This window comes from Liolophura sinensis, chromosome 8 (assembly GCF_032854445.1).
Source record: "Liolophura sinensis isolate JHLJ2023 chromosome 8, CUHK_Ljap_v2, whole genome shotgun sequence".
Classification (NCBI taxonomy): Eukaryota; Metazoa; Mollusca; class Polyplacophora; order Chitonida; family Chitonidae; genus Liolophura; species Liolophura sinensis.
Genome location: NC_088302.1, coordinates 23973658 through 24000378, shown reverse-complemented (window position 1 = coordinate 24000378; position 26721 = coordinate 23973658). Strand labels below are relative to the sequence as shown.

Here is a 26721-nt window from a genome sequence, read left to right as displayed (position 1 = left end):
TCACATTTTTTAAGGCGAACGTCAGCAACTGCAATCATGACAACATAGAGATATGCAATGTTGTGTTGCAGGGTAAGCTATCTGAGCCGTGGGCAGCTGTGACGAAGGCTGCCATCGCCGAAGCTATCCTGGGCCTCACCAAACTAGACGAGGCACAAAGGGTTCCACAGACTTGTATCAAAACACCTACGGTAAGACGACAATGCTGCATGCAATACTGGTTCAACTTCTGAATGTTAACGTCAGTTTAATAGCTTATGGTCACGTTTAAACCATTCATGTTTAAACTGATCTTTTTTAAAGCTCTGTTCAGACATGTAGTAAAGTTTTTTGGGAAATTAATCAAGAAATATGATAAATGATCACAAATTTCTGCCACCACCAAGTTGCACATTTTACCTGATCTTGAGAGAGGTTTTTTTTATCTTAGTTCTTTGATGTTTTATTGGAAGGTAGATTGATATCTTACTAAAAAAAGTAAGTGTTTTTTTGTTTTTAAAAATGCACTTTTTCGGGTGCAATGTTGGATCATTTACGGTAATATGTTACATGTATGCTCTCTTAAATACTAAGATTGGATTATTTTATTTCCCTGAGAGAATATTACCATCAGTTTCATGTCATTATATGCCTTATTAAGGCAGTTCATTTCTCAAATGTTAGATGTCGGTATTAGTATCAAGTTTCTCTCAGACTTGTGCTTTCTTGTCCACCTCCTTAGCTGTGGCTGGCACTGGCCTCCCTGTGTGTTCTGGACCAGGAGCATGTAGAGAGACTCTCCTCTGGTCAGTGGATCAGTCATCAGGATGGTCAGCATGGACAACCAAGAGTAAGTAGCGTGCCACATTACACGTATAACGTACCAACGGGCACGGGACAATCAGATTTCCCACTGGTAGGCTGATATCTTTTGGGCATTGCCTGTCAGCTACAAGCACGTTTTGACTTATCTTCATTTAAGGCAACAGAAAACTCTATGTGGTAATCTAAAAAGCTAATCTGATGTCAATGATTTTCAACATAAGTGAAATTCAGTACAAATATTGATTGCATGTGTAAATTGCCTTCCTTGTATTATAAATCGTTTTATTTCCAGGTTATGTTGGGTGATTGCCATTTGCAGTTTTTAAGTGAAGACTGGTACCTTGACTGTGACATTACATGTTAAGGTGTTAGTCTTTTGAGTTTTGGATTTCAAATTCCCCTGATAAGTACATGTGATGCCTTATCAATGTCCACAACAATCACAACACCTTAGTAGAATGCTCACTCCTCAGGAATTATTGTAATCATCTTTTTACCGAAGTGTATGCTGTCTTAACTTCAGCCCACCTGCGATAACCATGACGACGATGTGACACCTGCCATTATTCTGTGTAGTGAATGTGGTAACCTGTGTGCAGACTGTGACAGGTTCCTTCATCTTCACCGCAAGAAACGCTCCCATCAGAGACAGGTAAGTGTTGGTTTTCCTGTAACAGATACCTAACTAGATGTCTTACTACATGACTACAGCGCTATCTTCTGAAAGTAAATCATGTAAAATCCAAGACTGTTCTCCAAATTATTGGTCGCGAGCTGTATTGTTACGTTTCGTGTCATCACTTCAAATGAGTGATGCGGGCTTAAAACTTCATCATACCGTTAAAGAACAGGTACTTGAAAATACCATATCATATTATGAGATGCAGTGCTAACTTTATTAAACATTGGAAAGGTATCAGTGACCATCTGCATGTTCAAGTCGCACAAAAAACTCTGAGCATGAGGCACTTGTTTCATGGGCTGTGTCATTACTTCTTTTGTACCAAATTAAAATAATACAATAATGACTTTAACGATCAATATTTTTTTTCTTTTTCATCTAAGAACATATTTTTTTGCAAGTTGAAAACCTCACTGCTGAGATATCTCTGTCTGTCATGTTTGTTGTCACTCAGTCTTGATAACACATGCTGTTTGCCTTGTACATGTGTATACATGTAGGTCACAACAGGGCCATCTGCTGGAACATTCCTACACTGAATACTTTAATAGCCAAACATTTTCGATCCAAACTTTGTAGTGGGATCAGATGTTAAGAAAAGCAAGTGTAGCATGTATCCATGGTATTATGGTATTAATTTTAATGGTATAAAGAACCATTTAAGCCAAGATTCTTCTGGTGATGAATGGAAGAAGAAAGGTATCCTGTCCAGCTTAATATGCAGTCATTCGTGTTCTATCCATGAATTTTCTCAGATCTTTCGGTAATCCTACTTATACCGAGTGCTTACGGAAACAAATTTTCAGCCATTTCTGTACAAATTCCGTGAGTGACGTCATTTTCCTGGTGCAAAGTCATTTTCCCTGGAGTGACGTAATTTCTTCCATCAAGCTCATTCACGGATGACATGGTCTTCTTAGCAGGAGACGTCAACCAGAGTTTCATGGTAGCTTCAGAGGGGGGGTAAGATGACGTCACAACCGGGAATTTGTACAGAAATGACCGAACATTTTCTTTTTTTTTTTTTGCATTGAATTGTATCACATGGTCTGTGAATTGCCCGAGAAGCTTAACATATCCTTGTGTGATAACTGTTCAGACATGTACTGTATATCCATGTCACATACTAGCAGTTTAAGCCGGAAATGTGTTTGCACCTGAATGGTTATTTAACATTTTATTATACTGTGAATCACTTTTACCTGTTCCGGTATGTTAACGATGGTTTATTTTGGTTTGTTAGGTGTTTAAGGAGGAGGAAGAGGCTATCCGTGTGGACCTTCACGAGGGGTGTGGCAGGACTAAGCTCTTCTGGGTCATGGCTTTGGCTGACTCTAAGACACTCAAGGCCATGGTGGAGTTTAGAGAAGGTATGAGTTGTTGTCTTTACTGTATAGTTACAAGATGACATGTTTACTTGATCAGTAATCCAAATCAACTTTCAATCTCTCTTGGGGACCCTGGCTGGCTCCGTCAGCTAAAGCATTGTTTGTCGCAGCCTATTGGCTCACAAAATTGAGGTCACAGTATTGAAGGCAGCTGCTTTGGTTTGCGTAGGGCTTAATGTCAGGAAGTTTGTCTGGTGAATGGCTGTGGTTATCTCTGAACTTTCTCTACAGCTTCGTGTGGGCAAATCTCACTTCGTATAATTGTGATGTAATTGTATTTTATTGTTAAATGTAACAATTTCTGGGGTTCTGGGGTGTTTTTTTTTTTTTCTTTCTTTTTCTGCTTGTGTACTGTAATTTATGTTGAAAACATTTCAGGAATTCAAGCCTCAGTGGCATAAAATATTTCTTTCCAGAGTTAAACTGCGGCTCTGTCATTTAGTATATAAGCCAAACTAATGCACATAACATTTTATGATGCAAATATTTATGTATTTACATCCCGTTGAATTTATTGTTTTCTACAACTTTAAGAAAATATATATTGTATATACTATTTTGGGGGGCTGCAGTTATTCCGTATAAGTTTTCTCCCTTGCATTGAGAGTATTCCACATTGGCAGCCATTTACTAATGACTTGGCCACAGACCCCAATTAATTTTCCATAAGTGACAATGTTAACGTTTAGTGCTGTAGCTCAGCCCCAAACATTCCGTGGCCAATAAGCATACCTGGCCCAGCCTGTGAGAAAGAAGCCATAAAAATCTTGACATAGGTTGACCGTCAAAATCTGGACCTTTCTATGCCGGCAGCTGGGAGCGGTGCCTAGCAACGCCAAGGGGACTTCACTCGCATCCACATCACCACCTGTCTCCTCCTTGTGTCCTCTCACCCAGAATTTCAAACTTTCATCAGTAGAAGTCATACCTGCCCAAAACAATTTCCATCATTTTGATACCAAGCATGTACCTGTACACCAAGAACGGCAGGCTGGCAGCAGGAAAAGACTTTACACCCTAAAATGCACAGAATTACATTTGTCCCTCCAGAAAAACGGAAGTTCTGATGGGGGTCTGTGCCCTATCAAACCAGCCAACTTTTGTCAAAATTATTATATTTTGCACCACATAATTCCTACCACCTTTCACCCCCACACACATAGTTAGAGTTTGATACATGCAAAAACTTTGGAGTAGGAGGAATTTAACTCAACCAGGTCAAATGTTTTGGAAAGCTGGCATGTATGTCTACAAGAAAAATGAAAAAATTCCAGTGATCAAGTATTTTACATTTTCGAAAAACAAACATTTGGAAAATTATGGATTTTCAAGTAGATTTTCTTGTTTACAGCAGTGCTAAGAAAATAGTTAAAGGCCAAAAGTGTCAAAATATATATCAAAAGATAGATAATTCTGGAGGGATATGTGTCATGTCGAAGTACCTGACCAATGACGGGGATTCTTGGTCGGCCAAGGGAGTGGAGGACTGCATCTGATTATTCAGGCCTTTGAGGAAGCTGAATGGCTAACAGACCCCAATCATCTAGGTAGATCCCAGTTCAGTATATGCACAAACCAGGCAAAGTTCACTGAAGCCATGTTTGAGAGACAAGGTTGAAAGAGGGAAACCAAGAAGAAAGCTCAAAAGGTTTTGAACTAGGATGTGAAAGCCATGTGTAGCTGTCTGTTTTCTCAACTTGGGTGTGAGGACATTGGAAACGTAAAAAAATCACAGCTGCCCAGGGAGGTGGATGCCACCATGGGCTAGATACTACAACAAAAACTGCTTGAGATGTCTCAGGAACAGCGTACTGTGTTCAGGTGGAGAAACAGACACCTGGTGGGGCAGAAACTCATTTTCACAAGGGCAATATTCCAACAGATCACACTTACATGTATGCCAGATACTTGAAATGGATCATTTTTGTTCCATTGCCGTACATAATGTGTGAGTGCTCATGTAACTTGTCAGAGGAATGAATACACACATGCATTGACAACTACATGCCTACAGTGGAAAGTGTAGAGAGGAAAATTAACTTTGTCCACTTCAAGCCTATGCCCAAGACAGCAGCCAGTGTTGCAGCAGACATGCCTGTTTTTGATGTTTTGTGACTGCAGGTTGATTTGATGCACATTTACCTAGTGTGTGGTGGCACACATGGGAGGGAATGTAAATTACATACACGCTGGCCCTCTCTAAATTAATCTGCTGATGTGTTTTTATCCACCTGTGTGAGGCTGGGCCCTTACATGTGATGCAAGGCCTTATTGACCATCCTAAATCACACACCCTATCTACCAGCCACATACTCCAATTTCACTCACAACACTTATTATCATTATTTATGCATTATTTATCCAATGTCAGCCCCAAAAAAGACATTTTAAAAACCAGGAACAATGAAACCTTGTCTGTGTTTGATCCAGCCTGCTCATACACCTGTACTACCCTCGACCACAGAGTGTTTTATCTGATTTTTAGACAAAAGAGATATGTGGTGAAAATATAGAACTAAAAAGCCTTAAAACTGCTCAATCAAGTTCCATGTCAATGCAAACCACATCACAGATGTACCCACCAAATATTATCAGACTGCTGCAAAATCTGAGCACACAGTGACATGTTTTGGCACAAGTGGACAGATCAGGCCACAGACCCCCATTAATTTTCCATAAGCGACAACGTTTAGCGCTGTAGCTCAGCTCCAAACATTCCGTGGCCAATAAGCTTTGGTGCATACCAGGCCCAGCCTGTGAGAAAGAAGCCATAAAAGTCTTGACATAGGTTGACCGTCAAAATCTGGACCTTTCTATGCCGGCAGCTGGGAGCGGTGCCTAACAACACCAAGGGGACTTCACTCGCAGCCACATCACCACCTGTCTCCTTGTGTCCTCTCACCCAGAATTTCAAACTTTCATCATTAAAACTGATACCTGCCCAAAGCTTAGACAATTTTCATCATTTTGATGTCAAACATGCATCTGTACACCAAAAACGGCAGGGTGGCAGCCAAAAAAGACTTTACATCCTTAAATACACAGAATTACATTCGAAAAACGGAAGTTCTAATGGGGGTCTGTATCCACTTACATAACTGGATTCAACTACATTGAACTAGTAACAGCCTTTATGGGTTTACATGCTTGTAATTTGTTTTTATTGCATCACTCAGTTTTGAGTTAATTTTAGTTTGATATAAAAAACAGTTGTATTGCAATTGATTATCACATTGCATGAACACAGGAAACATAGGAAGTAAGGATTGTCTCCCCTTGATTACAGGACAACATGGCTTGAGAAGAGCCAGTTCTCTGACGTCATTGGATGTTAAATATTTCAGTAGGTTTGGACATGTTTGATGAATTTGTGAATCAACTTAATAACAGCTTCAGATTTCATTTTGTACATTTGTGGAAACTTACATGTAATTGCTTCAAATCACGAGGAGTGACGCCAATCTGATGACTTAATTTGAGGGTTAATCTTGTTTCCCCTAACAGCTTTTTTTGTGTGAGATGTTGAAGCTACTAACCTTTAAATTGTATTGTTCTGCAAGAAGAACAAAATGGTGCTATAAACTGAATCCAGAATGTGAGCTGCAGTGGTTACTATTGGTTGTCAGTTTCCTTCAGTTATGGAGACGTATTTGCAAGAGTCCATTTTATGCCTCCCTGAAAAAGGGTAGTGAAAGGAATTTGATAACGCAGTTAATTTTGTCAAAATATTGGGTGTTTGTGTATATATTTCTTCAGTATAGTTCTGGTCAAATATATGTACCGCACAGCTCTGGTCAAATAGATGTACCACAAAGTTCTGGTCAAAATACATGTTCCATAAAGTTCTGGTCAAATACATGTACCAAACAGTTCTGGTCAATTACATGGACCACACAGCTCTGGTCAAATACATGTACCACACATTGCTGGACATTTACAGTGCAATTCTGTTTTATGTACCACATAGCTTTGTTCCTGCACAGTACAGTTCTAATCCTCTGCTATTCATTATGAATTTTTTTACACTGCCTTGGTGTCACAAAATGAGCTTGATGAAATGTCTCTGGAAACATGAAGACGTACATGTACATTACTATAGTAAATTAGCAGAACACAGAATCTGCCATTATGACAGCATTTTAAAACAGTCCCCTGAATTATATTGCAGTGTTAGATTATATGTGGTAGCTGGTTAGTAGTACATGTACTTGTGGTAGCTGGTCAGTAGCACACGTACTTGTGGTAGCTGATCAGTAGTACATGTACTTGTGGTAGCTGGTTAGTAGTACATGTACTTGTGGTAGCTGGTTAGTAGTACACGTACTTGTGGTAGCTGATCAGTAGTACATGTACTTGTGGTAGCTGATCAGTAGTACATGTACTTGTGGTAGCTGATCAGTAGTACACGTACTTGTGGTAGCTGGTTAGTAGTACACGTACTTGTGGTAGCTGATCAGTAGTACATGTACTTGTGGTAGCTGGTTAGTAGTACATGTACTTGTGGTAGCTGGTCAGTAGTACACGTACTTGCGGTAGCTGGTCAGTAGTACACGTACTTGTGGTAGCTGGTCAGTAGTACATGTACTTGCGGTAGCTGGTCAGTAGTACATGTACTTGTGGTATCTGGTCAGTAGTACATGTACTTGTGGTAACTGGTCAGTAGTATGTGACAGGCTCATCCTATTTACATGTTGTGTGTTGAACAGATTGTTCTCTTTAGGGTCGGTTAAGAGTGGCATTTCATAGCACACAGCCAAGTAACATTACAAAATGCTTTAGCTTTCTACACTAAAATTAGTTTATGCAGTTGGATTGAACAGCAATAAATTAAAATATATTTTTTCAGGACGGTATCAGAGATCGTGTCTTTTTTTTTTTTAAATTTCATGAACTGTCAAAAGTTTAGCAAAAAATGCCTAGGTGGCTGGGGGTGTATTTTGATAATGACATAATGCATAATGCCATTTTTGTGATAGTCATGTTCACCAGACACGGCTAGACACAAAATAAAACCTAAAGCAAACAGAACAAAAGGTTTGCTCTAAGGAAATGAGAGGTATAATGGTGAGTATTTACTATGAAGTTCTCCTCTACCACAGAGAACCAGTCATTTGTCCACATGATACATCAGTGCCAAACATTGTACACTTTGTAACATCAATTTATCATATGTTAAGGTGCAGCAGATATGCTAAGGCATACAATATTCCATACCATGATGTCATCAAAGGCCTTTAAAATTTTTCCTTGAAGCTAAATAGCTGCTGGTGTGTACCACACTTAAAGTTTGGACTTTCTGAACAGAATTTTTTTTTTTTTTTTTGGTTTTTTTTTTTTTTTTTTCACAGACATTTCTGGCTTCAGTTGAAAATAATATCGCTAATGTTGATAGATCGACCTGTCTGTGATTTGTGTATAAGTTGTGCTTTTGATACACCTGTTGGGCACCTGTCAATAAATAACTGATATATTTATATTCAGATATTATAGATTCACTTAACTCGTGGCTAGTCCCTGATGACAGGTATCTGATTACCTAAGCCCCTTATCATATGTTCACAGCCATGTGTAACTATCAGCACCTGTTTTGTTCATGATGTTCCATGTATATGTACCTGTGATGATGGGTGTGTTATAACTTTGTTTTCCTGATCAAATACGTGTATATCTGTTACAGATAACTGATAACTTGTTTTATTCATCACCTCTTGCACATACACACTTGTTACAGGTAACTGATAACTTGTTTTTTTCATCACCTCTTGCACATACATGCACAAACCTGTTACAGATAACTGATAACTGTTTTATTCATCACCTCTCGCATATACACACCTGTTATAGGTAACCGATAACTTGTTTTATTCATCACCCCTTGCATATACACGCCAGTTACAGGTAACTGATAACTTGTTTTATTCATCACCTCTCGCACATACACACCTGTTATAGGTAACCGATAACTTGTTTTATTCATCACCTCTTGCACATACATGCACACACCTGTTACAGATAACTGACAATTTGAGTTTTATTCGTGACTTTTTGCACACGCATACCTTACAGGTAACTGATATCATGGGTTTTATTTATGACCTCTTGTACACACGTTGAACACAGGTAACTAATAATTTGTGTTATATTCATCACCTCTCGCACACACAAACTTGTGTTTTATTTATCACCTCTTGCACACACATACCTGTTGATAACTTGTGTTTTATTCATCATCTCTTGCACACACATAACTGTTACAAACGCCTCGTTTGGCTTTCAGCATTACGAGGGTAGTGCAACAGCAGGTTCACCCGTATCAGTGTAATTGCTTTGGTGGGTCAGCTTACTTGCCTTTGTTAAGTTGTCTCAGTGAAGCAGCACTAGATAAAAGAGTGGTGGATATCCATCCTGCAACAAGGAGGCACATTACATGCACTCTAAGGACTCCTTTGTCATCAGCTGACTGAATAATTGTTAATTATGACGTTAAACCCTGAACGCTCACTCTCTCATAACTGTTACAGGTAAGGTAAGCAACCCTCCAGGCGGCCCAGGCACCTGTAGATTCTGTGGCACCTCCAGTAACACAGGACTGCTGGCTATAGGCAATGTGTGTGCTGATCCCGACTGTCAGGTAAGTACACCTCCCAATTATAACCTGTTATCTCAGGTATCGTATTAACAGTAACTGACATAAAAAAACACAAACCTTGGGTAATATGTGTACATACCTGTACTGAATTTGTCCAACCTATGGTTGGCTTTGCATTAAGGCCTCTTCCAAACCATCCATCTTTGAATTTCTGTTTCTTGACCAGCTTAGGTAACAAAGAGGGTGAAATAGTTTTTGTTTAAATACAAGACTATATATGTCCTATTTTTAATGTTGTTATATGGATAGAGTTTTTTTCTGCTGACCTTTGCTCAGTTATCCAGTGCTTATAACACTATATATTTCAATGTGGCCTAAAATATTTCTAACATTATGTGCTCTCTCAGGTTAAAACACAGGCTCCTTGCTACTGTCAGGTTCTTGATCTATGAGGGCTCGTGTTCAAATCTAGCTCTTTGCTGATCCGACTGTAGCTTTAGACTTTTTTTTTTTTTGTCTGGCGAAGGGAAGTGGTTTACTCCTGGCAATCCGCTTTCTTCGGCAATACTTTTCTGTGATATGAATAAAAAAATTCTTGAGTATATCTTTAACATTATTCAAATAAGCAAATAAATGCCTAATATTATAGGGGGCCAAACTAATTTCATCAAATGAATCCCTGCAGTCATTGTGTGTGCACGTGTGATGGTATCATTGTAGGAAAATGCCCGTAATGCCTGTGCAAAGGTTCACTCCTGTGGTCACCCATGTGGTGGGATCAAGAACGAGGAGCCTTGTTTGCCGTGTCTTCACCGCTGTCGCTCCTCAGACCAGGAACTCTTGAAGCAGGACGCAGACGACATGTGCATGATCTGCTTCACAGAGGCTTTGGCTGCAGCTCCAGCTATAAAGGTAATCAGCATTCATTAATGTCGTCTAAAATAGATCTAAATATCAAATCTCACTTCTCAGTTTACCCCCTCTTTTTGTAAAGCTCGTTATTAAAGCTGATGTTATCATTAATAATTTTGTCGTGCATCAGGTTGTCAGAAGGGCCACATAACTTGAGAAAAGTTGTCAGATTCTACGCCTTGTTTGGGAGGATTGTTGTGTCATGCACCTGGTGAAAATGCTGGGTTTGAGGAGTCAGCCACGTTACTCCACACATATACCTTATGGTGTGTAAATTGAAAAATTCTTGATAGTGTTGCTAAACATTAAATGAAGTGTACAGTATACGATGTGTGTGTGTGTGTGTGCGTGTGTTTAATGCTGTTGTATGTTAAATGTCATGACATCACAGCATTTTGAGTAATGTTACGACCCAAACTGTCTGTATTATAAAGAGATGGCTTGTTCGAAATACACGACAGTTTAGCCGCACAAAAAATTAACCAAAACCAGCAGATTTTATTTTACAACAATTTATTAGCTTTAACAAGAACAGATAACAACACTGTTACAAATACTAAAGTACTTAAGTTTAACAAGAATGGATAGCAGTATCTATACAAATACTAAAGTACTTACATGTACAACGGTGTCAAGTCCAAACGGACGCATATATTCCACAATGTGGAAAACCATACAGGCATAAATGCACAAATAAGAGGGAAAATCCACTGTATAACTGAGTGTATGACGAAATATACACAAAATTTCACAGGCAGGTTCTGTGTACTAATAAGCACTGTGTACACAAGAGCACAAATTAAATATACAAGTTCAGACTGAACAAGTGCTTGGTGGAGAAAGGATATAACAAAGCCAGAGGCTATAAAGACACCAAAATTCAGCACAAAAGGCTTACTAAAGTAACATACAGCGAAAGCATCCAAACTCTCAATAATTCTCCTTTCTCCCCTTTTGACCTGCTTTCATAGGTCTTGTACTGGTGGAATTGTCTTGAATAAGAAAATTCCTGAACACTTGTTGTAAACAAACAGGCCCGGAACTGAGGGTATTCTGGAACATTCTAAGGCAGAGGCAGACAGCAGGCCCTGAACTCAGCATATGTAAACAGTGGCAAGCTAAATTTAGAAGCCAACGGCAGTTGTGCACATAACAGTAAATCTAGACCAGTGACGTCTGATAAATTCTGGGGGCCTCCGTGGCTCAGTTGGTTAGCCCGCTAGCACAGCGTAATGACCCAGAAGTCTCTCACCAATGCAGTTGCTGTGAGTTCAAGTCCAGCTCATGCTGGCTTCCTCTCCGGCCGTTAGTGGGAAGGTGTGTTAGAATAAAACCCTAATTGAGATAACTGGCAAAAGGACATATTTCACCGGTCAAGTGTGACCATTTGCCGGCTATCACACTCTGGCTTTTCTCTCTACACTGTACATCTTAATTACATTGTAGTTGTAATGTCATCTCGTGTTTCACTAGATGTGTTTTTTGTCAGTCAAACTTACAGCTGTTTCTGTACATTACGTGTGTTACAGCTGCAGTGTGCTCATGTTTTCCACATGAAGTGCTGTCAGAAAGTGCTTGAAAAGCGATGGGTTGGACCTCGGATCACATTTGGTTTTTCCCTTTGTCCAATCTGCAAAGTAAGTTTTGGTATAATTTGTATAATTTCTTACATACCTTTTTTCTTTGGGAGCTAGTTGTTTGGGAAATGGATCTTGCGATTATCGACATCCTTTACGGACTACGAATGGTATGTGAATGTCGGACATGATGCTCACATTCGTGATATTTGAACTAAACTTACTTCTCTGACAAGTTCACTCATTTTGCCAGAGTTGTATTGATCATGGAAAGGATTTTCAGGATTTATTTAGAAGATTGAATGATATCCTAGTAGAAAAATGTATCTTTCTGCTTCAAAAATAATACTTTGATGACTTTTGTATTCTGTAGATGTTCACTTCTTTTAGGAAAATTTGTCATATAATTGCAGTATTTCTATTAGTATATCTCTGCTTCAGTGACTGTTTTTTACCGTTTGTTTGTTTGTTGTTTTTTTTTTGTTTTTTTTTACTGTTGTGTTCATTTAGACTCCTGTCGCTTACATAACACACGCTGTAGCCTTTTGCATACTTACCTTTGTAGGTAAGGCATGTCTAGGATATGCGCTTTTAAAGGCAAATAAATGTCAGAGAATACTATTTTTGGCGCTGAATCTTACAGTTGTCCAGTAGAATGTCGTCCCATGTTCCAAGCAAACCTCAAAACACCTATCTAAAATTAATAGAACTCTCACAGTCAGGAAAAATTGGCATGTTAGTCATGGACGAAATTTATGGTCATAAAAGGTATCTGTGCATGCACAGCTGCCAAAATTGTCTTTCTAGGACATTTTCAGAGGGTAATCAATAATTAGTGTCATGCTTGCAGCAGTTGAGTTATTTGTGCATGCTGTTTCAGAGTGCAATCAAACACAATGTGCTGAAGGAGCTGTTGGAGCCAATCCGCAGTCTGCATGAGGATGTGAGAAGGAAGGCTTTAATGAGGCTCGAGTATGAAGGACTACACAAGGCTGAGGCCATCACGACACCAGGAGCACGATTCCACAGTGACCCCGCAGGCTTTGCCATGGACAGATATGCTTACTATGTCTGCTTCAAGTGCAAGAAGGTAGATCACAATGTGTGTTTGTGCTCATGGCTTTTGCAAAAAGTGGATGGTATTCACTGATGAGAGTGTTCAGCTCTTTAGCTGATTTCAGCTGATTTTAAAGGAAATTAAGATGAACAAATTATCTTATGTTTGACCAAAATGACCAAACTTTTTACTCATGAAGGTCAGTTAGTAAAAGAAATTTTATTTGACGGAAACGATTCTCTTCCCCGAGTGTAAAGCTAGACTGCATGGTTAAGTGCAAAGTCAGGGGTACCTGAGCAGTCTAGTAAATGTTTTAGTAGTTGAAAAGTAATGATTAAATGGAAACCACTGTTCCTGTATCATCCTGCAAATTTCTTGGTTTTTTGGATAATCATTTTTAGTAGTCATGTTCTCGGGGTAAGGCGTAGTCCTTTGATATCAAGCTACCATTGTACTTTTGTATCATGGCATTTAACTTGCTATTGAAACTTGATCGTTATTGTGTTGTGATATTGGACATCATTTATTTGTGATGAGTAAGATGATCATTTTATATTTTTTTCTGATGTTGGAAACTGTTGTATTGTAACTCGATTGTTCTAAAGTTTCCTCCGTCCATAATTCCGGTGGCCGTCGCATTTATGAAATATTCTTGTGCACGGTGTTAAACGCCAGTCAGAGAAATAAAACCAATATATATTTGGCCATAAAGATGTCAGATTGAGTAGACTGGCCAAGTGCTGGTCAGCATATTATCGGTATCAGTGTCACTGTAATATGGAGACCATCATATCTGGTTTCTTTAGCACGGACCCAGAAATATGTCATCATAGGGAGTGGTCTGTTTTGATGTCATAAAATTATATGTTAAAGGCCACATTATTCAATCTCAAGATAATACACCAACGTAACAAATTTCAGTGTGACATTTTTTTTTTTTTGGCTTTGACTTATGTTTTTGTTTGGTGTGTTCACCAGGCCTATTACGGGGGTGAGGTGAGGTGTGATGAGCAGGCGGGGGTAGGGGATGAGTATGACCCCCGGGAATTGGTGTGTGGAGCCTGCTCAGATGTCTCACGGGCACAGGTGAGTCTTCCAAGGAAATATTCAGAATTGAGAAAGAATAAACCAAAAGTTTTCTCTACCTGCCATATTTGCACAATGAGGCAATGTGCATAAAATTTCTTCAAGATATATTGTGTGCTTGAGCCCAGTAAGACGTATGATTTTGTGTGCTTTATGCTTGTGGATGCATGAGGTAATGTTGAGTATATTGAAACAACGACAAAAAAAATTGCCTTTGGAATCCAGCTGCTTGCATGTCAGCTTCTTCACAAGTAGAAGCTTTGTCTGGTTATTGGCATTGTAGAGTTTGATTACCATAGAAGTTGTGTTTTGTACAAAATTGTACAAAAACACCAGTGGTTTACTCCAGTTTTTGGAGTGAAACAGTTTTTCAGTTTGTTAGCTCAGTTGGTTAGTGAGCTAGCGCAGCGTAATGACCCAGGAGCCTCTCACCAATATGGTGGCTGTGAGTTCAATTCCAGCTCATGCTGGTTTTCTCTCCGATCGTACATGGGAAGGTCATCTGGCAACTTGCAGATATTCCTGGGTTTACCTCTGGCTCTGCCCAGTTTCCTACCACCATCATGTTGGCTGCCGTCATATAAGTGAAATATACTTGAGTACGGCATAAAACACCAGTCAGATAAATAAATAAAGAACCGGTCAGTCAGTGTAACATATGCGCCAAGTTATTTAACACTGAACGTATTTATACCACCAGATATGACTTGTCCGATGCTGTGAATAATGACATTTACTCATAGCATCATTCCATTTATTTACATATCAAAAGGTTTGCATGTGCCAACTAATAATTAGAACTATAAATCAAGACTAGACTGTGAGACGATGTTGTTGTCTGTCCTCCTTCTGGGTTTGTAAGAAATGGATTGTGTGTTGCAGATGTGCCCCAAACACGGCACGGATTTCCTGGAGTATAAATGTCGCTACTGCTGCTCTGTGGCTGTCTTCTTCTGCTTCGGCACAACGCACTTCTGTAACGCCTGTCACGATGATTTCCAGCGAGTGACAAACATCCCCAAACATGAACTGCCTCACTGCCCGGCAGGTAATGTAATCATTGTCCTTCATCACGTCTATGCATCAACAACAGTCTGCTGGTGAAGCAAGGCTCTAACTGTGTGGGATTTTAGCTGTTTTATGATGACATTGTGTACTCACTCTTTCCTGGTAACAGACCTCATCAACCTTCACTTGTTTTGTTTAATATTGAGATATACAGTATTTACCGTAAAATTTCACCAATAAAGTGCAAGATGTCGTCCTACTTTCCAAACAAACTTCGGGGCCTCAGTGGCTCGGTTAGCATGCTAGCACAGCGTGATGACGCAGCAGTTTCTCACCAATGCGGTGGCTGTGAGTTCAAGTCCTTAAGTGACGGATTCATCATTAAATGGTTTGGGGAAAAAACAAGTGACAGGTAACAACATACAAAAGAATTTCATCTCTGACATACTACTGCATATGTGTCATGAAAGCATTTAAACTCATTCCAAGATGATAACATGAAACAAAAGTGGTATTTTCTTCTCTGCCAAAATGCTGTTTAGTGATGCATCTAAAGCCACATTAGCACCTGTGTAGCATTCAAATTAACTAGTTAATTAAATGACTGTTTCACACTTTGTGTTTTTGCTCAGGTTCCCGAGGCAAACAGTTGGAGGGAGAGGAATGTCCCTTGCATGTCCAGCACCCACCCACAGGTGAGGAGTTTGCTCTGGGCTGCGGGGTCTGTCGTAACGCCCACACCTTCTGAGCCAAGGGTCACATCATCACACCAACACGTTCTCAGAGATCACATCCTGATCCACTCGTCCTCACTTGGTGGCCAAAGTCCAAAAGCTTGGCCTGATCCATACCTCAATGGCAGTGTTTGTCAGGGATTTTTGGTGGTTTTTGGCAGTGCATGAAACAAGTCAGAGATGATGGAGAAAATAGTTTTCTGGCCTTACGCATGCAGTGGAATTTATGAACCCATTCATCCCCAAACAGAAGAGTATTGCATACTTGCAAAGAAAAATCTGCTGGTTTTTACAACTGTCAGATTCACACTTTGTGGTTTCTGATTCCATGAACCACAGTTATCATGTTTAGTGGAAACTGTCAGATTCACACTTTGTGGTTTCTGATTCCATGAACCACAGTTATCATGTTTAGTGGAAACTGCCAGATTAAAACAGATTGCCTGGTGGGAATATATCACAAACTCCAGAATAGGAAAAGGGAGTGACTGTGTGTACATATTATAATTCAACCGTGCAAAATACTATAAAATGCTGTTTTTTTCTGTTTTTTTTTGGTTTTTGTTTTCTGGTGCAATTGAATTGACTGCTTACGAGTGCTGTGTGGCTTCAGTGAAAATGACTATGGGATGCTTAATACCTGTAATCATAACGGCTGAGTTTTAAGTGTTGTTAAAGGTTAAATATTAAGAAAATGATGATATGGACATGTTGCATTACCCTCCCAACATTTTGATAATGATTAAATGGCCTTTAAACAGAAGTGTGATTTATTCCAGTTGGCGTAAGCTAATACTCTCTCACTCGCTCGCGCTCTGTGTTCAGCTACCATGGGACTTGCTGATTGCCCTTATCATTGCCTGTCATTCTGCAATACCATGTTCTGGCCAGTCCATAATAGCTGCTAATGGCCACTGGCCAGTCCATAATAGCTGCTAATGGCCACTGAGCCCATGTGAGAGAATTTCAGGAATTATTGGTGTGGGTGTGAATAAGGGTTGACATATACTTGAAAATATTTTGCTGTTGTCACCGTCTATCCGGCCTCCACCCCCTCAGACACCCCCGCCCTCCCCCCCATGTGACGTTTCAGGGGATAGCAGCTGTTGATAACTGCTGCTATAGCATACACTGTGCACTTTACATACTTCCTATGTGATATACATGTTAAAAAGTAATTGCCTCCACAATTTGTGCTGTAGATAACAGACCTGTGTACTTCTGCATGCTGTACCCTGCTGTGTTGGATGATGCAGATTTGCAAATCGTTGATTTGTTTATTATAGAAGTGATTGACGAACGAATTTGAAAAAAACGATGATTTCACATAATGAATTTTACAGAGTAAGAATATAAATGTAGTTGGGTGTCAGTTTATTGTCAGCTTTGCTGTTGTTGTTCTGGTACAATTTCTCCATGGCACAGATTTTTCCATGTCATATATATATATATATATATATATATATATATATATATATATATATATATATATATAAATAGCTGCTAGGAATGTCATGGCAATCTTCCAGAAGGTTGCTAAATCTGTGATATCTGACGTCTATATTGTTGTCATTTGATGGATTTTTTCACTTGAACTTTGATTGATATGTAATTATTTTAATTATTTTATATGTAATAAAATGCCCTAAACATTAGTCGAGTTGTTGAAGCCTTAATTGATGGGGTCTTACTGCATGAGATTGGAGTTTTACTTATTGATATATTTACTAGGTTCCTTTGGCTCTCTGCCGTTTCCACCACATAAAAACTCATTGTACTAAAAACATGGCAACATAACCAGGATTGGGGTATATACTTGATACATCCAACCCTTAATAATCCATGATTGTTTGGAATGCCCACAAAAACAAGTGGAAACTCTCATGACGGCTACCAACAGAACACGTTCTCTTAAGTGACCTAATGGTTAGAGTGTCTGCCTTGAAGTCGGGAGGCCCGGGATCAAACTCGGGTGAGATCACACAAAAAGACTTCAAAAATGGTACTTATTGCTTCATCGCTAGGTGCTCAACAGCAAGGAAACAGCACTGATTGGCTCGGTGTCCGTATAATCAGACTGGGTAGGGTGTCATATGTGGTGTCTTCAGCATGATAGTGGTGGCAGCACTTTAGCACCATGGTCTCGGCCTGCTACAAGAAAACACAGTATATTTAAGAGAACTAAAACAAAAAATTGTTAAGTACGATGTACTAACCCAAGCATACCTTACCTACTTTCGAATACAGCCCAATCCTAGCAAACTATTTTCCTGGGTAGTGGTTAATAGTCTTTCATCGGAAATGTGATTCATTTTTAGTGTTTTCCTTACCCGAAAGTAACAGGCATGTTTCTCTACTGTATAGAAGGGCGTGAGAAATAAGGAATTCCAGTCATTCAGCAACAGAATTCCAGTTGGAACCTCTTCCGAAGTAGGCCAAGTGTGGAAACGCCATAACCAGCCAACCCACACATGCTACAGTGTCCCAGAAATGTGTTGAACAAAATTATGGCCGATTTCTGATAAACTCTTCGCCTGTCGTTCGGTAGGCCTACGATTGACCATAAATTATATACGTGAAGAAAAGATAATAGCCTGTTTGCATGATGACTGAAAATCGCTCTGGCAAAAAAAATGCTCAATTACCGTACGAAACCAAGCAGTTGATCTGAAAGTATGATTTCTGGGGCTTTCTGTATATTTATGGATCTACACTAATAATACTTGTTATCAAACCCCTTGCAGGCTATATTCTTCCGGAAACAACCCCAAGTGGTTGTACCAGGCTGTGACTATTAAATATATTATCGACAACAATTCGTATGTCTACTCTTATCTAGACATAGGGGCCTACACGTACTATTGCTTCATATTCCTATTGCATAAGTTTTATGCGTCAGAAGGGGACTTCCATTTACATGTATTACATATTTGAGCAAATGTGAATCTCATCTATGTTTTTCCCTCTGTTCCGGGTCACCAAGTCGACTGTGGAAGACTGTGAACAAATTAGGGGTAGGGTGAGTGCGTGACACGTGTCAAGTCATTCAGGACTGAACACGTGGTCTCTCAGGGTTCGTATGGGCCATGGAAAACCTGGAAAGTCATGGATTTGGAGAATTTTTAATACAGGCCTGGAAAACTATCTTAGGCAGAAAGTCATGGAAAAGTCATGGAATTGCAGTGTCAGTAAAAGGCAAAGTATGTTTTTTTAGGGATTTATTCAAGTTTCGAGTCAGTATGAAAATCGGCGCGATGAAGGCGTCAGAGCACATTTAGGCCTGTGTCTGACACATTTGCTGTGCAGTCGCCATTGCTACAGATAAGGGGCGTTGTATTAGCCAGCGTGCTGTGCAGCCATGATTTTCTCTGCCAAGATCGCAAAATGACGGTCTAATTTTGCTGACACGACTTAAATAAATGAACTCATGTCACGTTGCTTCCCCCAGCTACAGTGTCCAAAGACGGACCGCCATCACAGAAGTCCCTATCTGAGCCCAAGCATCCTTTCATCACATAACGCAAATCTCGTAACCATCTGTGTTCAGCAATTATATGGTCAGTCCAGGTCAATCCGGACGCCTCCTTAAGTCTGTTTTTACTTGTGTAATCCAGTAGAATCACAGAACCTTTTTCACTAAGCAGGTGCAAAGTGATGTAACATTTAAGATTTACGGATTCTTGGATATGAAAAAAACTACAGAATAAAGTGCAGTGTTGTGTACCTATAAAAAGATGGCACGTATATTGGTTCTATATCGGGAGTAGGCAGCTGTTTGACATCGATTACTGAATCTACTTCATAAATCTACTATTGGCGAATTAAATTAGCTCAGTGATGGACGGGTGTATATCTTTGTGGACCAAGTAGTCATTTTGACAAATCGAAACTGATTCATTTAGACATTAAATTTTGTAGTAACAGGCTCAAAACGGAAGGCTCAATCAAATAAATAAATAAATCACAACGGAAGATTTTTATTTTAACCCTACGTGATCAAAAAAACCCCTAGAGAGCCCTCCCACCACCCACCACCCACCCACCATCCCTTTTATACCCCTAATTCTTTTGGAGTTAGATAGGCCTATGCTCTGTTTGGGACATCCCATACTTAGCAAAAAGGTATTTCAAGTATAGGGATAATTTTTCTCTCTCCAAAAACGTGTCAGGGCTCATTTACATGTAACTAGCATGATTTCCCAAGCTGTCAGGGACAGTCACGATCCCATCAATGCCAAGGAAACTTTGGTGGATAGAAAATGTATCCTTTTACTGATATATTGTTGTGATGTGAAAACCATAATAGTGGTGGCACTTGAAACGACAGGTGCATTTTCCAAATTCACACAGGAGAGTTCATATACACAAGAACAAGGCGGAGTTTTAGGCCTTAAACTTCATATATCACATGATTTTGGCTCCCGTCTTCCTGAAGTATAACTGCTTTTCCGGCAATGTAAATAGGTCAAAGCAAGTCGGTGATTTGAGATGAGGCTCAACTGCGTGCTTTACACTCAAAATATGGGGTATTTTCCAGTCTTGGTTTAAGTGTTCTAATGGAGGAGGAATCCTTTACAACATAAACACTGCTTGATTGACGAGAGGAAATTTAGAACAATTATTAGATCAATATTAAGTAGAAGTGAAAACAGGTTTTTGAGTAACATTTAATGCCATGCAAAGAAGTCAGTTTTCAGAAATGTTTCGGCAGTTAAAAGAAAATTTACCTGTCACATTAGGCAGGTTGCCATGAGGCAACCTCAGCTATCAAAATGATAGCTGATATAATGAAGGAAAAGATAAAGCTGTCATTGAATGATAGGCCCAACACATGCTGATGCGACATAAATTAATATGTTAGCTTCGTTCAAATTCATTCTTCTGGAGGGAGAGCTGAAATAATTGCTTTTATTCATGAATGTTATGACGTAACATCTGGGCAACCTGCTGCATGTACCTGTAGGCCTATATCTACTTGAAGCCTTATATGTAATTACAAAGGAAAGAATCTCTATAGGCCTACATGTACGCATGTGTATGTCTTTCGATTTTTTCACCCCCTTTCATTTGAGCGACATCACGCTTTGCTGATCCAGGTGTATTGCTAGGGACCCAATATAGAACAGTGTTGAGTATAAATTTGAAACAATGTATATTGTGGTACCGGGTACTCCCTTTGAACAATCTGGTTGACTTACCAATCATTGTGTTTATCCTTAGACAAAGTGTATTTTGCTAAATTACCCATTTTGCCGGGGGAATGCTCTTATGCGGTTTATGGTCAGTGGGTCACAGCAGACAAGAGGTTATGGAAATCTGTCACTTTGGTCATGGAAAAGTCATGGAATTTGATTTACCTGTAGGTGTAAGACCGTGGTCCGTGGCCCGATGACGAAAGTTACTCAAGCAGTTGCAAATTCGTACGTAGGTGTTTGATTGCTCACTACAACTATAGGTCCTATATTCTCGTTGTTTCGGCTGCGGCTTTCAGTCAGGATGTTTATGAGGTAGGTACTATAGCGAAAAGCAGTGCTTTACAACGGGAACTCCGGTTTCCACAATCCATAAACCTGACATAAAGTCATGAATATGGCGTTACACATCATCAGCATAAACAAATAAATGTTATTTTTTCTGTCTCAGTATAAGGGCCTTCAAGTTCTTGTGTATACTACTACACTAGTATGAGCATCAGCCCTTGTTTTGGCATAATTCTTAAAGACACGTTCAAACGGTGAGACTGTCGAGTCGACCCGTCCACTTAAACTAGTCGAGTGTTAATGCAAGGGTTATTTCATACGACAATGTAGCATTTTAGAATCACGTGAGATCACGGTGGCTTATATAAACAGACACGTCCTAATTTGAAGGCTTTAACCAACGGATACGACCAATGGCATCGTGTGAACACGTAGAGCTAAGCGACAGACTGAAACAACAGAACGATTCTCGTACTATATGCGTCTTGTATGCATATAATGGGGTGGGTGGGGTGGGGGGGGAATTCTTGACTTGCGTGACAAATTATGGTGAGACAAAGGTGTGCATGGCCAATCGACAGGTATAGGCTAGCCTATAACCATTACAAGTTTAAAGTCACTTTTATGGGGATAAATGGACATGCCGGATAAACGCAGTAAACGTAAACCAGAGTATGTAGGAATCCATCAACTGCATTATTTCTGACTCGCCCATTTGATTTGAAACTTGTGTGCTCAATACGAAGTTAATGCGGACTTCAGATTTTAATCCGTACACGGATTTCATGGTTAATTTTTAGGAGGTTATTTTTTGTGTCGCTCTTGTGACGATGTGCACGCATGTAGCGGTTGCCGCGGGAAATGTGCCGTAACAGACAGTTGTAGGCCTGTGTAGATTTGCATGTACGAGGAATCCACCAGGATGCCTTTCGGCCGTGACATAGCGGATGTCGGCTGTGGGCGGAGCGTCGGAACTGCCGAACGATTCAAGGGCCGGGTTCAACTCGAGATCCAGGAATTTGTTCTTCTTCGCTTGACGTAACATTGGGACTGCTATACAGGTTTTCCGCTGAATTATAAGCCTATATGTAACTCAGTGAAGAACATCGCAAAATACTTTGTAAAGAGTAGCGTTCGAATTAACAGAACTTTGAGCTCAGGAAACTTCAGGCATAATCGGCTTTCATCTATACGATGCCAATATTTTATACGTCAGCAAATAGGGCTTGACATTATAACACGTAGGCCTACTTCATCTAAGCATATTTGTAACCTTTAGATAGTAATACGGTACAAATTATCGGCTAAATCCGATCGAGCAGAACCGAATCTATATAACATAGCTGTTCACCGCACACACTGACTTTCTTTCCCGGAGTAGTATATTAACTTAAATTATTCTCTGCTTTTTATAGGGACCAGCGTTTCAATGTAACCCATCAAGATGAAAAAGATGAAGGAAAGTCCTTTCGTTGCTGTGATTAAATAGAATGTCAACTGGATACTGTTTAATTACTGTGTTGCACACGTACAACACAACGTCGCGTGCAAAACGGTATACCTATACATATAGACATGCCTAGCCTATATACGTCATGTCCGGCCCCAATGGCTCAGTTGCGTCCGCTTCGGGAGCGGTAGATCCAGGGTCAATCCTGGGTCGGGTCACACCTAAGACTTTAAAAGAGGAAGTTGTAACATCATTCCTTGGCGTTGAGTATTTAGGGGATAGTGCAACGACTGGTTGACCCATATCAGTGTAATGTTTCTGGTTATGCGGCTTACTTGACTTCGGTAAGTCGTGTCAGTGAAGCAGCGGTAAATAAAAGAGCAGTGGAAATGTGTCCTGCAACACAGAGGCACATTACACGTACATTACTCCAATACGTCACTGTGGTGACATCAAAACTTTAAGATTCTTCAGGATTGCGCTATTTTTTATTTTAGTCAACAAAAATCTTACCTCTGTCTAAACAATTATGTGACCTTCGTTGAGTGGATTGCGTCATTGAACATTAGCCTCCTGCTATCACCATGGTGGCTTATCATCTGCAGATCGGATTTACTTTTTTAAATATTTAGTCGCAGTATTTGTAACGCCGTTCTGAACAATTCTCCACTACACGGAGGCAATATGATCCTTATTGGAGTGGCCCACAGTGGATAAGTGCCCCCACCCCAACTTCCCTCTCAACCTGCATAATACACATCCTGACTTAGAGCAAGTAATGAGCGTGGTCTTATTGCCTATGGACCAATGGTCCATTGTCGTGATGTTATTTAATTTTATAGTCATTATAAATTATAGAGGCCAAGATGATGATGCGTGTGAACGATGTGTTATGGGGTTTTGTATAGGCATATGTGCGAAAACCGACGAGACAGAAGGCGATAGAACCAGGATTCGAACTCCCCGCTCCCTGACACAAGTTATATACACGTTAGTCTATATATAAACAACATTCACACCATTTTTATGGTCAGTTTCGTAACTGGCTTGTCTGCTGTGTTATATATAAGCGAGTTTTAAACTGCTTACATAAATAAATGTTTCTGCGTGATTGAACATACATTTTTTTTCCTGCTAAACGTAGTTATCACAGAGGGTGCGAGGAACATGTCGAGATTTTCTCGAGTCAAAACGTCACGTGGACCAGATACATTTATCCCAGGCTGGATTATTAACTTTACCTTTATTTATTAACTTAACAGACCTGTCAAGACTGTCTGTTCTCTTTTTTTTATAGTATGTTTGGTTTCTACTTCACCTTGACTGATCGATCGAGCATTTGTTTATAGGGATATGTCACTTTAGTTCGTGTTGAGTACCACAAAGCTATATGGTATAAATGAATCGATGGAGTCTCAGCAGAATATGATCAAACGTCGCCTTGGAAGAAATGGGCATGGGAAATGACGAACCAACCTTACTCGCCCACAACCTGCCCACTCGATGTTATTCCTTTAGTTTTATCATTCTCAAAATCTTGATTCTTTCCATATCTCATCACTTGCTTTTCCTTTTCGTGCCACAGATTCCAACCAACCTCAACTCGCATGTCACTCGTTTCTGTCTTATTTGAAAGTGGCCGTCTTACCTCACATGTACGTGACTGTCTGATCTTTCCGTCTCATCCCACACGTTCCTGTCGCATCACACACGTTTCCGTCACATCCCACACATGCCCGTTTTATCCGACACGTTTGTGTCTCATTCTACACGTTCCTCTTCCATGCCACTTCTTCTCGTCTCATCCTACACGTTCCTGTCTCACCCCACGCATTCTCGTCTCATCTCGCAAGTTTCCGTCTCATCCCACACGTTTCCGTCTCATCTCACACGTTTCTGTCTCATTATATACGTTCCTGTCTCATCTCACACGTTCCCGTCTCATCCCACACACTTCCGTCTCATCCCACACACTTCCGTCTCATCCCATACGCTTCTGTCTCATCTCACACGTTTCCGTCTCATTATATACGTTCCTGTCTCATCCAACACGCTTCCGTCTCATCCTACACGCTTCCGTCTCATCCCACACACTTCCGTCTCATCCCATACGCTTCCGTCTCATCTCACACGTTTCCGTCTCATTATATACGTTCCTGTCTCATCCCACACGCTTCCCTCTCACCCCACACGCTTCCGTCACATCCCAAACTTCCGTCTCATCCCACATGTTTCCGTCTCATCCCACACGCTACCGTTTCATCTCACACGTTCCCGTCTTATATAAAATCTTTCCGTCTCAACCCATACGTTCCTGTCTCATCCCACACGCTCCCGCCTTATCCGACACATTCGTCTCATTCTAGTGTTATACACATTCCTCTTTCATTCCACACCTTCCCATCGCATCCCATCCCACGCGTTCCCACCTCATCTCACATGTTCCCGTCTTATATAACATTTTTCCGTCTTATATAAAATTTTTCCGTCTCATCCCACACATTCTGGTCTGATCCCACACTTTCCCATCTCATCCTACATGTACCTTCCTGTCTCATCTCACCCGTCTTATCCGACTCGTTCATGTCTCTTTCTACATCCTATCGTCTCATCTCACAGTTTCCCGCGTTTCATCTCGCACGTTCCTGACTCATTTCAAACATTTCCGTGTCCAATGTAAACTTTAAAATTTCGTTGCAAAGTTTAATTTTGATCCTATTAACAATGCCATTTTATGACAAATCTGTCCAAAATTTCAACTTCCGGTACCAAAAGTTTAATAGTATGAGGAGGTTTTAAATTTTTACTTGCGGGAAATAGCTTTGTGGAATCGGTCCCACCATGCAGGTAGCTGGCAAGACGCAGTGAAGGACAACCTCCAACCCGACTATCACGATATAAGTCATATTCTTCAGTATGTCTTGAAACACCAAATACAAATCGGGTATTCTCAAATGACGATATACTAAAAACAGTTAAGGTAACATAAAATAACCCTTCAGTATTCTGTTCTCGTTATTAAATTGTAGAGAAATATTGTGTTAACTTTTTCTCACTTTTTCCATGCTGATTAAACATGCAGTTGTTGAAAACATTAACGGTGTCAATGTGTTCTGCACAAGTTTTCGTCTTTTCCAGACTCAACATTTTTGAAAAACAACTTACTTGTTAGCGGAGCCAAAAAAAAAAAATCTTCTGCATGGTTGTATGTTCCCAGATTTAAGCAGATGTAACATACACGATGTTATACATTGCAGTTGCGGTTAAATCGTCCCCTCCCCTTAGGACCCCCGACAACATATATAAGTTGGGTTGTAATGAAGTGCAGCCGAAAGTTGTTCAATGAAAGCTGAACTAAACATGCTGAACTAGAGACCAGGAGAAAAAGGGCAATAAAAAAATGAAGTAAGCAAAGGAAAAGGAAGAAAAGACAAAAAAAAGGGTTCTCGTTGACAGTTATCTGCCTTTCATAAAATATGATTCCCATTAGATTCTGACCAAATTTTAGGAAAGGCCAGTATAGGTCCATCAAAGTACTTTTACATACCTTTTTAGTCTAAAGTCTGAGGGTATATGCATCATAGTGGTATATTGTTTCAATATCCACACAGATACATTTGAATTGGTGATTGTTTTAGATTTAACGTCGCTCGCGGTCATATTTCGATCGTATCACGACAGTGTCTCATTTCAACGTGATCGATATCCGATACTTCCAGACATATACATCTACATCGCGATGGAAAGTTGATGGCGGAAGTACATGTCCTGGAGGCGTCGTACATGTCTACACTGACACGGACCAGGAATTCTCCTCAATGTATGAATGACTGGTGACGGACAGCTATGTTGTCATCCACTCAGTAGACATGTCGACTTTTTTGGCCTTTTCTCTTACTCCTCCTCCTTCTTCACTTGAATGCAAGCACGTTGTATATATTATGTATGTGTATA

The 26721-nt window shown here is 40.0% G+C and overlaps 1 protein-coding gene across 1 annotated transcript in view; it reads left to right on the top strand.

Annotated features, from left to right (window-relative positions):
* The window catches only part of LOC135473059 (E3 ubiquitin-protein ligase MYCBP2-like), a 95236-nt gene extending 79032 nt beyond the window's left edge, over positions 1-16204 (top strand). The window contains exons 76-86 of the mRNA XM_064752853.1: positions 72-191; positions 722-829; positions 1328-1456; positions 2730-2856; positions 9396-9505; positions 10184-10375; positions 11905-12012; positions 12833-13042; positions 13988-14095; positions 14978-15143; positions 15736-16204. Of these exons, the coding sequence (XP_064608923.1) occupies positions 72-191; positions 722-829; positions 1328-1456; positions 2730-2856; positions 9396-9505; positions 10184-10375; positions 11905-12012; positions 12833-13042; positions 13988-14095; positions 14978-15143; positions 15736-15851 (1494 nt within the window). The 3' untranslated portion in view covers positions 15852-16204. The remainder of the gene's footprint in view (positions 1-71; positions 192-721; positions 830-1327; positions 1457-2729; positions 2857-9395; positions 9506-10183; positions 10376-11904; positions 12013-12832; positions 13043-13987; positions 14096-14977; positions 15144-15735) is intronic.
* The last annotated feature ends 10517 nt before the right edge of the window (positions 16205-26721 follow it).